Source organism: Trichosurus vulpecula, chromosome 1, assembly GCF_011100635.1.
Source record: "Trichosurus vulpecula isolate mTriVul1 chromosome 1, mTriVul1.pri, whole genome shotgun sequence".
NCBI lineage: Eukaryota > Metazoa > Chordata > Mammalia > Diprotodontia > Phalangeridae > Trichosurus > Trichosurus vulpecula.
Window position 1 is genome coordinate 394,720,866 of NC_050573.1, and position 14,699 is coordinate 394,735,564.

Below are 14,699 nucleotides of genomic sequence, written 5' to 3' on the forward strand. Positions count from 1 at the left end.
AAACACATTCTTTTGTCATGCTGAATATTGGGACAGCTGTACTGAATATTTGTTGGACTCAGAATAGCTAGACTGTTGGCTAGGGCTTGGAAATCTTTCTGTTAGACGGGGATTTCTGTGGTAACTGTATTGTTGGGCTGGGATTTGAGCTACATGGTACTGAAAGCTCTTTCCATGAAACCTTAAAGAAAACATTAGTTTAGATTCAGAGTCACACCAATCTTACTCAAAACCAGAAATAGCCATTCAGCTGAAGAAGGAAAAGAGGATGGAATTTCTCTTAGGGGACCAATGATGAAAACAAACAAGAAAGCAGCTCAGGGAATGCATGTGCAGAAGCAGCATGGTACGGTCAAAGGAGGGTAGATTTAGAGTCATAGCTCCTGGGTTTGAATTCCACTTCTGCCACTTATGCCCTGAGTGACCTTGGGCAAATAGAGACACTTGGACTCTCGACTTTTTTCTGTAAAATGGGCTTGAGGTGTGAATGTATTAAATGACCTCTGACCTCCTAGTCAGTTTGAAAGCTAGGATGATATGATTTTTCAGCTGAAGTCTTTGGGTTGAGCTGCATCTAAAAATCTATACCAACTATAGTTCTTGATTTGAGAGGCAAGAAGCAATCCATTTTTTAATACATCGAGGGACAAGTTTCATTAGAACAAAAATGATCTGCCCTACGGGTATGGGGCAGGAAAGCCAGCACCTTCCTTATTTTATTTGGCAGTTCTCTAGTTTCTTGATGTAGGTGCATGAAGAAAGGTTCTGAAGATCAAAAAGCATTATCAGACTCATGGATAGGAGAACGATTTATGAGAAACAAGAGACCAAGCGCATTGTGAAGTGTAAAACGGATAAATGTGATTATATTAAAAGTTCTTGTATAAATAAAACCAATGTAGCCAAGATTAGAAGGAAAGCATAAAATTAGGGAAAAATTTTTCACAGACAGTCTCTCAGATAAAGGTTCCATTTCTCAAATATATAGAGAACTGCATCAAATTTGTAAGAATACAAGTAATTTCCCAATTGATAAATGGTCAAAGGTTTGAAAAGGCTGTTTTTCCAATGAAGAAATCAAAACTATATACAGACATATAAAAAATGCTCTAAATCGTTATTGATTACAGAAATGCAAATTAAAACAACTTTGAGATATCATGTAACACTCATCAGATTGGCTAAAATGATAATGCCCTTCAGTTGGAGAATGGCTAAACAAATTGTGGTATATGATTGTGAAGGAATCCAACTGTGATACAAGAAATGATGAGATAGTTAATTTTAGAAAAACATGGAAAGACTTGGACTTATGAAGGAAGATACCATCCACCTGCTGAGAAAAAATTACAAATATAAATATGTAGAGTATGGTTTTATATATATGTATCTATATGTATATATGTATAGATATATGTGTATATGTATATATTCATGTTTAATTGTAGCCTTCTCTAGGGCTAGGTGGGGAGGGAAGGAGGAAAAAGGTACACAGCAGAGAACAAAAGAAAACAGAAGGAAGCACAGAAAACCTGGGTAGCTTTGAAAATGATGTATAGTATTTATTTCACAGGGTTTTTTTTTTTTAAAGTAAACAGTCTGAAATGGAAATTTATGGTTTTATATTGAATCCTCTGTGTTCTGCTATGTACATGGAAATGTTCCTTTTTTCTCATTTTGTATTAAAGTTTAAAATGAATAAAACTTTTTTATGAAAATGAAATGGGGTGGTGGTGAAAATGACATCTGGTGATGCAAACAAGTGACAGTGAAGATTTCTTTTTATCTTCTTCTAATGCTATCTTTGATGCCTTTGATTCCCAGTTCTTATTTCAGTGAATTTTGAACTATTTTTTTGGTGATGAGAGTAGCATTGGTATATTTCAGAGGAGCTTTTAAATTCTTAAATGAAAAAATATTCCCAGTGGACAAATGCCAACTATCTCTTGGCCATCCAAGCTGATGAGTCACAGAGAGAGCATAGTCGACCAGACGGTCACTTCATTGGAAGAGAGTCTTCAGGGGGATGCTCCAGGGATCAATCCATGGGCTTGTGCTTCTTGGCATTTTTGCCAGTGTTTTGGGTCTAGTGAGAAATGACATCTTGATTAGATTTGCAGATGACCTAAACCAGAGAGGGAGAGCTCAGAAAGACATTGGATGGTAGAGTCAAGATCCCAAAAGATCTTGACAGGCTAGAAAATTGGGCTAAAACTAATACCTGAAATTTATTGTGGATAAATATAAGTTCTGAGAAAAATTGTTATTTCTCATGTATTTTAATAATCCATTATTAAATTAGGCCCAGGATTTTTTCAGAAACCCATAGGTTGTTCAGTCTCTGAAGGATATTGTTGATGGACGAGATTGCCCAAAATTCCCAATAGATGCTTTTCTATCCTGGGTGGGAACAGTTTAATCTAATGTGAATTCCAGCCCATTGTGTTCCACTCAGGCAGGTTTGGGTGGGGGTAAGATCCTTTGTCTAGATGGCCCAAGGCTGGTGGTGGTCTGGGAACAAGAGTGATCAAAATCACATCCCTCAGTCCTTCATTACAATGGGCCCACCTCTCATTATAATATTCATTCTTCTCATTAATTGTTAACCAATCAGAGTTGATTACCACCCTGAGGAATACCTACTCTTCCAAGGACATATAAGTGTGGAGTGGGTTCCATGGGGGGTGGGGGTCCTTTGGCATTTGAGAGTTCTACTCACCCCTTCCTTTTATTATTATTAGTATAATTAATGAAGTGATTATTTATCCAGAAACTATGTCTCTCAAACTTTTTATATATCACAGTTCTTATCATCGAGCTCAAGAAATCTACTCTGCACGTATAAGATGGGAGAGGAACCAACTCCTCTGCTAACCAGCCTGGGTTTTAGTGGACAGCAAGCTCAGTATTAGTCAGTACTGGGATATGGCAGATGTGATTTTGTGCTACATTAAGAGGGGTATAACTTGCAAGAAGAACTTACAAAAATAGTTCTCATGCACTTTTCCTTTGTCAGGTCACATCTAGACCACTGTGTTTGGTTCTGGGCCTCACATTTTAGGAGGGCCACTGATAAGGTGGTAGTCATCCACAGAAGGTGATCAGAATAACGAGAGGCATCCAGTTTGGATCATATGAGGATCAGCTAAAGGAACTGGGGGTGGTTAGCTATGTTTGGACTAGGCAGGTAGGTGGTAAAGTAGTTAGAGCACTGGGCTTAGGATCAGAAAGACTCATCTTCATGAGTTCAAATATAGCCTCAGACACTAACTGTGTGACCCTGGGTGGGTCACTTAACCCAGTTTGCCTCAGTTTCCTCATCTGTAAAATGAGCTGGAAAAGGAAATGGCAAACCACTTCAGTATCTTTGCCAAGAACTGCAAATAGGGTCACGAGTCAGACACAACTAAAATGACCCGACAACAACAAATGGGTTGGACTTAGATGGTCACTAAATCCCTTTACAATTCTGAAATTCTGTGATTCTGATTATTTGAAATCCTCAGATAATCCAAAGCCTCATTTCAAACTCCCTTGCTGTCTATTAGACTTACACACTAACAGCTGCTCACAAGTACAGAAGAGGTCATGTTTTCTGATGACCTTGGAAGGCAGTGCTCCTCAGGTGCTCTGTGGGAAGGAAGTAGAGAGCCTGAATATTCTGCAAATGAGGTAAGTCAGTGCTTGAAACATCAAACACTAGTTAAGTGAACCATTTTCAAAAGACAAAAACCAAACCCTCCTTCTATGGGTAATTGGGATTTGAGAACTGATGAGCGTCTAGGGATTTGTAGGTCGGACAAGCGTTCCTCTCTTAACTTTAAGAGTGATTGATTTGGAACTATGGCAGTCTTTGAGCCAAAAGGCAAAATCGTCATGCTCCAGAGTTCTTAAAGAGATAGACACAGACTGTTAAAGCCATGAAGGAGGGGAAACTTAAGAGTAGAGAAGCAGCAACAATAAGGTGACTCTCTCCACCTCCGCCTGGAACTTAACAAACTGAGCCATGGAGAATCACTGGTACAGGGGCCAAAGTTTAAAGGGGAAAGACAAAGCTGGGCTGAGCTTCAGCAGAAAAGCCAGACATCCAGGAGGGCCACGGGCCCCATAAGCATCTTGAAGCAGAAGGCTCTGGTTGAAGCCACTGGTTGGCCCTACCTCTTCAATGACTGAGGGAAGGAAGTTCCAAGAAAAGATTTACTCTTTTCCCCAATCTTTCCTTCTGTTATAACAGTCACAGTAAACATACACTGCTTGCTTCTTTACCCCTACATTTCTGGCAACGTGAATTCACTTTACCTCCCAAGGATCCCGGAAAGACTGAATTCTGGGGGATGGACAAAGAAATTTCCCTTATTAGAAAAGGACAGAATTGCTTGTGTTTAGACTTTACTGGTACTCATGGTCATATCACCCAATATCTTTGAGCAATGATACTCTGAAAAAAAGACTCCTCTCAATTTTAAAGAAGTCATATTTGTGTAAACTTGTTGGTTTTCAGTACCTTTTTGGAAATGACAAGCTGAACCAGCAGCCCTTAGTCCTGTGTTTGTATGTGGACATAGGCATTGAGGGGATAGTATGAGAGACTGCAACAATGCTATAATGCTGGAATGCTGGAATTTTAGGATTGTCTAAAAACTGCTGAAGAAATTGAGTTTGTTTGTTTTAATTTGAAATTTGAGAGTCCAATTGTTATTTTGCCATTTGGATTTTGTTGTGATTCTTTGGTTCAAGCCAAACTTGAAATGACAAGGCTAAATTTTCCCCAGGAGCACTGAGATATTTCTGGAATTGAGGATGTGGACAAAAGTATTAATTGCACCTCATTTAAATAGCTCATGATAAGCTGTAGTGCCGCTTCAATATAAGAAGTTCCCATTCTCATTCATGAACTGTAATTATGAGCCCAGGCTGGCCTTTCCTAGGCATCAGTAAGACTAGAGGCTGAGATGGTCTGTTTCTCTCTCTCAGGAAAAGCTCTGTGTTAATAAACCAGCTCTCAGTGTAACTCCAGGTCCTAATACACTCACAATAGAACAACTTTGATTTTAAAAACCACTGAGGTGCATTCAATTCTATCTGGTGTCTTAGTTGAAATGAATTCAGCATGCTTCTAGTATCAGATTTCTTACTAATCCTTCAGCCAGCTAGGTTTTCTGGGAAGAAAAATAAGATTTAAAGGGATAAGGAGCAGACTTGTGATTTCATTGATGTAGGGCAGGGTGGGGAACCTGCGGTGTGGCCCTTTGACTGGGTTGGATTCAGTCAAAGGGCCATGCTTAAGGACCTAGAGGGCTCCCCACCTCTGGTGTAGGGAATTGCTGAGTGAGGAAATTCCCTCTATCAATGCAGGTTAGCATGTTCTCTGCGACTTACAGTCTTAAGAGAGCCAACTAGAGGACAGAGAATTTAAGTGACTTGCTCTCGGTGACACAAAAAATGTGTGTCAGAACCAGGTCATCTTGGTTGGCTCTCTACCCCCCATGCCATGGTGCCTATGGGATTTCAAATCCAGATTTAAAACAACTCTCTTCCCACCTCCCTCACCCCACAATAATTTGGAATATTAACTAGCTGACAACCAATCTTTGAAAAATCTGATAGAAGTCTTATTTAAAGAGACGTTTTTAGAGAGTCGTCTCCCTTCTGTCAAATATACGGATCCTGTGCCCTGGGTCTCATTTCTTTCAGAGCTTGTTTTCTTTAATCAAACAAACACATTTCATTCCAGAAATAATGATTAATGTATTAGTCCTCCCAGTTACATACATACATTTCAATATTGATCTTTCTGGAGACAATGAGAATTCAAAGGAAGGAATGGAGGTAGGGGGCTTAAGGTCCTGCCACAAGTCAGTGAGGGTAGTGTCTGTTGTTGAGGATATCCTTTTGACCGTCAGCTAGTTGAGTGGCTGCCTACTTTGACTCCCCAAAAGGCCAATCCTTCACTGGGAATATTCCTGGGAAGGAGATAATTTTTCCTGTGCTCTCCCACACTCTGTAACAAAAGTGACAAAAAGACCACAAGTGGAATGTTGGCCTGGCGCTATGGTGGAGCTATAAAATTCCTTCACAGGAGGGGACAGAGGAGCTAGAAGCAGCATTGGTAGCCATGCCACCCAGTCCACTGGTGGCCACTGCTGCCCGGAAAACCCGTCTTCATGCCATCTCCCAGAAATGGTTCCAAGTGTCAACTACAGCATTTTCTGTTCTGTTGGTAGAGGAAATTCCCTCTACCTGTGCAGGTCAACATCTCCTCTGCAACCTGTCTTCCTAGAGAGTTATTAGAGCATGTACTCTCCCAAACCTAAAGAAGCATCCTATCCATTAGGACCAACTATAGGGAAGAATTGGGTGTTGGGGTAGCTTGATGTCACAGTGGATAGAACATCTGGAGTCAGGAAGGCCTGAGTTCAAATCCAGCCTAAGACACTTACTGGCTGTGGGACGCTGGGCAAGTCACTTAACTTCTGTTTGTGTACGTTTCTTCAACTGTGAAATGCAGATAAAAATAGCACCAGTTTCCCAGGGTTGTCGCGAGGATCAAATAAGTTAATATTTGTAAAGCACTTAGTACAGTGCCTGGCATATAATGCTATAGAAAAGTTAATAATAGTTATTATATTATTGGAAAGGAGATAAGATCTGGTATCCTATACCCATGGCCCTAAGGATGGGGAGTCAGTTCAGGTCAGTCAGTGAACTGAGACTTGGGGCATTTCCTGACTCCATTCCTGGGCACTAACGTCCCTCATACCTGGAATGCTCTCTCTGCTCTCCTACGCCCGCTCTCTTCCCTGGCTTCTTTCAGGATTCAGATCAAATCCCACCTTCTGCAGCAGATCTTTCCAAGTTAGCATCTTCCCTTCATTTATAATGGATATATACATTCATATGCACGTATATATACTTATGTGCATTATATATGTACATACATAGCATTTTTTTGCGAGTCATCTCCACTATCATGTAAGTCCCTGAGGGCAAAGACCATGTTTTTACCCATGTATTCCCAGTGCTTTATATCCCACAACAGCTGATACATAGTAAGTACTTAATAAATACTTGTTGACTTACTGATTAACCAACTACCAGTATATTAGACAACTCTCTAAGACTCTAAGTTAGAGACAAGTTGCTGATTAGCTCTGTTGAAGGGAATTTCCACCTTGGGTGTTCCCCACACAGACTCAATCCCCCTGATCCCTCCAGTTCGTAGATATGAACTTTGGAATTCACTCAAAATATAAAGTACCTATTTGAAATATATCACATCTCAGAAGATGTACTGGAGTCCCATTCTATCAGGGCAAATCACTTCCGTAAATTTCATGGCTGATCAAGGGTGCCAATTGGTGGAGACAGCTGGGCAATCAGGAAGTAGGAATATACAGACCATTTAGGGAGACTGGGAAGATCTGCACACCATTATTAACTCCTGGAATAATTCATTTATGCCCGGAATTTGAGATGAGAGGAATCAATGAGCCATAGACTACTAGGGCTAGAAGATCCCCTCAATTTGCAGAGAAATGGGGATCATGGGGGAGAAATAATTTAACAGAAAAACAAAATTTGAAAGTTCACAAGACACACTTGTCTCCTTTTTCATTCAAGGGGCTTTTTTGTGGTTGGGGTGACAGAGACAGTAGGACAAAGGAGCTTGTCACAATAATGAAAAAGATGGGGTGGATGTGAGAGAAGGGATGTCATTTCAAGAAATAACATCTTTAACATTAATCTCTAAGCATGAAATCTGTTCTCTCCAGGGCCTTGGAGCAACCTGGATTCTTGTGGGCTTGATCAAGAGTAGCTGCTCCTTCCTTCCTTCTTTCCTTCCTTCCTTCCTTCCTTCCTTCCTTCCTTCCTTCCTTCCTTCCTTCCTTCCTTCCTTCCTTCCTTCCTTCCTTCCCTCCTTCCTTCCCTTCCTTCTTCCCTCTCTCCCTCTTTCCTTCCTTCCTTCCTTCCTTCCTTCCTTCCTTCCTTCCTTCCTTCCTTCCTTCCTTCCTTCCTTCCTTCCCTCCTTCCTTCCCTTCCTTCTTCCCTCTCTCCCTCTTTTCTTCCTTCCTTCCTTCCTTCCTCTTTGTATGGTGGTAATGGTGCTGATTCATACCTCAAATCCACAAAATCACCCACAACCCTCTATTTCACTTCAGGCTGTAGGGAGGTGGGACAGCAAGATTATGTCTAATAGGAAAAAGAGGAGACTCCCCATTCAGCTTTGTAGCTATCATTGATAAAAAACCAGCCCTGTTGAGATGGGAATGGAAGATGATGTGGGCCTTCAGTGAGTCGCGTTATTCAGCATGAGACTAAGAAATTCATAGTCAGTCTTTTTCTTACTCAGCATCTACTTAACATTTTGTCAGCACCTTCTTGTTAGGTTGGCATGAGTGGCAATGCCTGTACACCTCTGCAACAATGGACAAAGGAACTGTGGTAGGCCTAGTGATGTTAGCAGCTCACACACACACTGTCTATCACACCTGGCTTTTGAGCTTTCTCTTTTTTGCACCTTTTCCAGGTCTTTTCATACATTCGCACTTGGTTTACAGTAAGGGATGCCAAACACCGAGATACAAATCAAGACGAGTCATTGAGTAGGAGAGAACTCGAGAGAATTTTAGTCTGTCTTTCCCTTTGGTTCACTAATTATTCTAAGGATCATTTCATTAAAGAGGGTGGTTTCTGCACCTTACAAATGTAGGGATTTATGGCTTTAAAGTATGATATCCTCTGGCATCAACAAGGTGCTACATGATCTACAGGACTATGAAATCTGTCTGATGCTTTAGCTGCTCAGTCTCTCACTCTAGTCACTATTTTAGATACAAGTTGCTTCTTAAAATGCCACACGATAACCCTACACCCTCGGCTGGAGAGTGACCCTTTGTCTGCCAGACTATGCCAGTTCCTATCTCTCTTACATCACAGAACACTTTTGTTCTGCTGTTTGTTTAATTTCAGTGAAGGTGGCTTGGGCCTTTTCTTTGATCGTATCCAAGTCCACGTTCTGCAGATTCTGCAGCTGTGCAAGGATGGAATCCTTGTCTTCCTCTTCTTCTTGATCTTCATCCACCATTTTCCGAAGATCTTCAGGTAAATCCACGTCATCTCCAGCCAACTGTATCTGGGTCTCATCCATTTCACTCTAGATGAAGAAAAAAAATCAGTGAAAAAATACTAGTTGGTTTCCTGTTATTAAATGATATTAAACTGCTCAAAGTCTCAACCACATGTAACCCTGTAGAAATGATTCTGCATAAAAACATACCTTGGTTAGAGTAACTATACGTATCTATTTATCCATTCATCCATCTCTATCTATCTATGCATCCATCAGTCTATATTTATTTATCCATCTGTCTATTTCTCAGTCTCTGCCTGCTTGTCCATATCCATCTATCTATCCATCCATTTATCTCTGTCTGCCTATCTTTATCTATCTATCCATCCATCCATCCATCCATCCATCTCTCTGTATCTGTCCATCCATCTATCCAACTGTCTATATCTATCCACCTCTCTCTCTTTCCATCTGTCCATCTCTCTGTCTTTGCCTGTCTATATCCCTCTATCTATCCACTCATCTATTTCTGCCTGCTTATCTATCCATTCATCTATCTCTGCCTGCCTCTCTCTCTCTCTCTCTCTCTCTCTCTCTCTCTCTCTCTCTCCATCTATCTATCTATTCATCCATCTGCTTTTGTTTCAGACCTGTGATCTCATTATTGTAGGGAATTTCTGTTATGGAAATTCCTTTCATGAAAGTAAGATGACAACTTTTCTGTAACTTATAGTCTTAAGAGAATTTCTGAGACACTAAGAGGTTAAGTGACTTGCCATTGGTCATATAGCTAGTGTATGTCAACATTAGTACTTTAACCCAGATTTTCCTGATTCCGAGGCTGACCTTGTATCCACTATGCTATGCTGCCTCTCTGTAAAGCTGTATCATATTACAAGAAGAAGATATCTTCCTATCCATACCCAAAGTGATGGGGGAAGAGGGAAGAAAGAACAGTTTTTCTATGTTAATACTACAAAAATTATCATTAATTTTTATATAAATAATATCGGGACTCAGCATGTAGAAAGGGCAGCTAGGTGGTACGGTGAATAAAGTGGTGACCCTGGAGTCAGGAGGACTTGAATTCATATCTGGCCTCAGACACTTACTAGCTGTGTGACCCTGGGCAAGTCATTTAACCCTGTCTGCCTCAGTTCATCTGCCAAATGAGCCAGAGAAGGAAATGGCAAACCACTCTAGTATCTTTGCCAAGAATACCTCAAATGGGGTCACAGGGAGTCAGACACAAATGAGATGACTCAACAAAAACAACACATAGAAGTCTACAGTATATAGTGAGAACTAATGGTTCATGTGGGTTTATTTCTAAGTAATAAGAAGAATACTTTTCTCCAAAAGACCTTTCTGCTTGAGCCCAGCTGGTTGAAATTCCTTTAATAAGAGATAATGCCTTTCATTCTGCAACTAGCAATCTAAGGCTTAAAATGAAAATTTCTCTAGAAGAGGTAATTGCATTGCCTTTAATTTACACTAAAATGTTCATGACTACTATTATAACTTGCTAACTGTAGATTTTCATGGAAGGATGGCACTGAGTGTCTTAAGTTGGGAAGGAACAGAAAAAAGAGATGAAATAGAGTGAGGAGGAGGGGAAGGGGCAGGGAGAAAGGGGAGACTGGGACACTTTGCCAATTTCACAATTTGTTTAGCACCAACCCTGAGAGTCAAATGAAGTTCAAGCAGCTTTGACAAAGCGATTTTTCTTCACAGACAAGGAATCTTAGGTTTCTCTAACAAGACCATTGTGTCTATGAAAAGGGTGGTGATCATTTCACCATACTCAGCCCTGACCAGACCACATATGTTGTATTGTGTCTAGTTCTGGGTACTGCATTTTTGGAAGGACGTTGACAGTAGTAGCTAACATTTACATAGTTCTTTAAGGTTTGCAAAGCCTTTCTTTTTTGTTTATTTTACTTATAGTATTTTATGGCATTTGGCTCTCATGACAATTCTGTGAGGTTGGCATTGTTAATATCCTTATTTTACAGGTGAGGAAACTCAGTTGATAGGTGGATTAAGTGACTTGCCCAGGGTCACACAGCTAGTAAGTATCTGATGCAAGATCTGAACCTAGGTCTTCCTCACTCAAAATCCAGTACTTAAAGGTGATGGAATACTATTGTGCCATAAGAAATGGGGATGATGCAGACTTCATAACAACCTGGAAAAACCTACACGACATAATGCTGAGTGAGCGGAGCAGAGCCAGGAGAACGTTGTGCACAGCCACAAATATATGGATTCCGTGAGGACCAACCCTGACATACTGCGCTTTTCTCAGCAACCTAAGGGGCAAGGACAACTCCAGGGGACTCACGATGGAGAATGCTATCTTCACCGAGACAAAGAACTGCAAAGTTTGAATACAGACTGAGGCACACTACATGCTCGCCTTTTCTGCTTCTCTTTTGTTTTTGTTTTTGGGGTTTTTTTTTTTTTGGTTCTGTTTCTTCTTTCTCATGATTCATTCCATTGGTCAAAATTCTTCTCCACGACTTGACTAGTGCATAAATTAATTCAATGCGACGTTATACATGACAGTTATATGAGACTTCATGCCGTCTTGGGGAGGGAGGGGGGAGGGAGGGGAGAAAATCTGGAACTCAAAACTATGTAGAACCGTGTGTGGTAAACTAAAAATAAATAAAGAAATTTATAAAAAAAAAAAAAGAAAGAAAAAAAAATCCAGTACTTAATGCCACTTAGGAGATAAGCTGCAGAACAGTGACCAGTGTGGTTAGAGTCAAACACAGTGCCCAGAGATACGATGTGACCACAACACTCCTGAGTGCAGTCTGAATCAGACTGAAATGAAATTGGGAAAATATTTAACAAAACAAATAAAAACACAACAGAACACAGATAACATTAATTTGTGGTATGCAGAGTCAATACGAGGCTCACAGGGATACTTATATATGGTTTATTGGCCCTCATTTCTGCTTGAATTTGATCCCCCTGCTTTAGATCAAGCTGTATGATGACCCGTTGAGGCAGCTGGTGATTGTTAGCCTGGCAAAGATTAAGCCAGGTGGCAGGAGAGCTGCCTTGAAGTATTTAAAGGGCTGTCACATGGAAAAGGGATTAGTCTTATTCTCCTTGGCCCTATAGGGCAGAATTGGAAAAAAAGGGTGGAAGTTTTAAAGACACACACTTATTGGCAGGAAACAATTCAAGCTTTCCAGAATTAGGAGCCACCACACTAGAGGGCTCTTCACAGGAGGGCTGGATGACTGATTTTTGGTATGTTGTAGAAAGCATTCTCAGTCCAGTTTTAGTAGGGCTACCTGGCCCCTGAGGTCCCTTCCAGCTCTGAGATTCTGTGATCCTCAGCAAAGAAATGCCTTCAAGCAATCAACCAAATTGTCGTGGCCTTGGGAAAATATGGGCCCTGATTGATTTACCGGACTGTTTAAGGGATACATTTAGGGGGCAACTAGCTAGTGCTACGGGCAGCAAGGTGGCACAGAGGATACAGTGCAGGCCTGGAGTTAGGAAGACATCTTCCTGACTTCAAATCTGACTTCAGCACTTACTAGCTATGTGACCCTGGGCCAGTCACTTAACCCTGTTTGCCTCAATTTCTTCATCTGTAAAATGAGCTGGAGAAGGAAATGGCAAACCATTCTGGTATCTTTGCCAAGAAAACCCCAAATGGGGTCATAAAGGGTTGGACATGACTGAACAACAATTTTGGGGATAGGTCCCCAGTAAGAAGGAAACATATTTTGTTTAGATGGTGAAAAGAAGTATCTTCAGTTTCTGAACAGCGTGAAGAGTGACTGTCCTGTTTTCAGTTGGAAGGTGAGTAAATGGGCTCTTAGTACATACACCCTTTAGCCCAATGTGGTGTAGGGAATGGAGAGTCAGAGTTAGAGTCAGATAGACCTGAGATTCAATCTGGCCTCTGACATGACTAGGTTTGATGAAGAGCACATCATTTGAAGTCTGAGCCTCGATTTCCTCATCTGTAAAATGGTGATGATAATCCCTGAAGTACTCCTCTCAGATGAGAGGATCTATGTAAAGCACTTGGTAAAACTTAAAGTACTGTATAAACACTATTCATTATTATGATTTTATGACTTACCATTTAAAAACTATATTAGGGGTCAGAAGACCAAGGTTCATATCCTTGTTCTTCTGTGTACCACCTGTTTGGCCTTGGGTAAGTCACTGCCTCTTTGTGGTTCTCAGTTTTCCACTCTGTAAAATGAGGCAATTAAACTAAATGATCTCTAATGCCCCCTAGGGGCAGGTAGGTGGCGCCATAGTGCTCAGAGTGCTGGGCCTGGAGTCAGGAAGATTCCTCTTGAGTTCAAATCTGGTCTCAGATACTTACAGTGTGGTCCTGGGCAAGTCATTTAACTCAGCTTGCCCCAATTTACTCATCTGTAAAAATGAGCTGGAGAAGGAAATGGCAAACCAATCCAATATTTTTGCCAAGAAAATACCCAACGGGGTCATGAAGAGCTGGGCATAATCGAAAAACAACTGAAAACAACCACGATGTCCCTTCATACTTGAAATTCTATGACGCTCTGAACAAACGGATCTTTAAAGGGGAATATGGAAGAAGCATAATCCACATGCATCTCCCAGTCAACTTCTATGTCTCTCCTGGCTTTACATGTAGATCTAAAAGTGTCAACTCCAGAAAAATACTGGAGCGAGATTTCCTATTGTAAGGGTAAGGTGGGTGATGGAAAAAGAGTTCATAAAGACTCTTTTCCCAGATGAGCTCTGAGAAACAAACCCTAAAACAATGAAATGAGATGAAATCTGCCTTGGGAAAAGGAATAATAACACTGTCATAACAAATGTTACCCTGGCCCTGGCCGAAGTTTTTTGACCCTCTAAATGCTTAAAAGATTAATTAGTTCTCCATCAAACTGTTGTGAGGATTAATTGGCTAATCCTCACAATAGCCCAACCCAGGCTCCTAGCCAATCTTCCATTTAAAAAATGTATTTATGTCCCTATTATTCTTGCTAGTGGCTCTCCCACTAGCTCATGAGCCTGTGGATATATATTTTTTTTAATGGAGTAGAGCAAAAAAGATGCTTTTTGTTGATGTGTTTTATAGGCCAAGTGTACACTGGGCATGTTCCTACCCTTAGGCCCTCTCAAAATTGGGGTATTTTCAACCTTAAGTTAAAAAAATTCTTTAAAGCAATTGGAAAAATGGCTCATGATGTGTTTCTGAAATTGGCAGCAATAGGGTATTGCTCAAAAAAGGGAGTACAGATTCCAAGTCCATGCCTCCTATGTCTGTAATGCCAGGGATGGAGTTCAATGATAATTGAGTCTCTTCAAAGGCTTCAGATGAACTCTTTGCTTCTTAGTTTCTGCTTTTCTTCTAGTCCAGTAATGATTCCTGGTACATAGTAGATGCATTGTAAGGTCTTGTCAGTTGATTGATTTTGCCACACTTTTTTTCCCAAGAGAGAACTTTAGTGACCACTGTTTTTCCTTTACCGAATCTGGTATAATCGTCTTCACTCACCAAACCTTCCTCATCAGTTTGTTGTCATGAGACTCAGAATTGGAAAGTGCCTTAGAAATCAGCTAGTCCATTTCCTCATTCCTATTCCCATCGATG

The 14,699-nt window shown here is 40.7% G+C and overlaps 1 protein-coding gene across 1 annotated transcript in view; it reads right to left on the reverse strand.

Moving 5' to 3' along the window:
• Positions 1-8,926: 8,926 nt before the first annotated feature.
• CPLX4 (complexin 4) overlaps positions 8,927-14,699 on the reverse strand; it is a 42,886-nt gene continuing 37,113 nt past the window's right edge. Inside the window, exon 3 of the mRNA XM_036745852.1 lies at positions 8,927-9,154. Within this exon, the coding sequence (XP_036601747.1) occupies positions 8,927-9,154 (228 nt within the window). The remainder of the gene's footprint in view (positions 9,155-14,699) is intronic.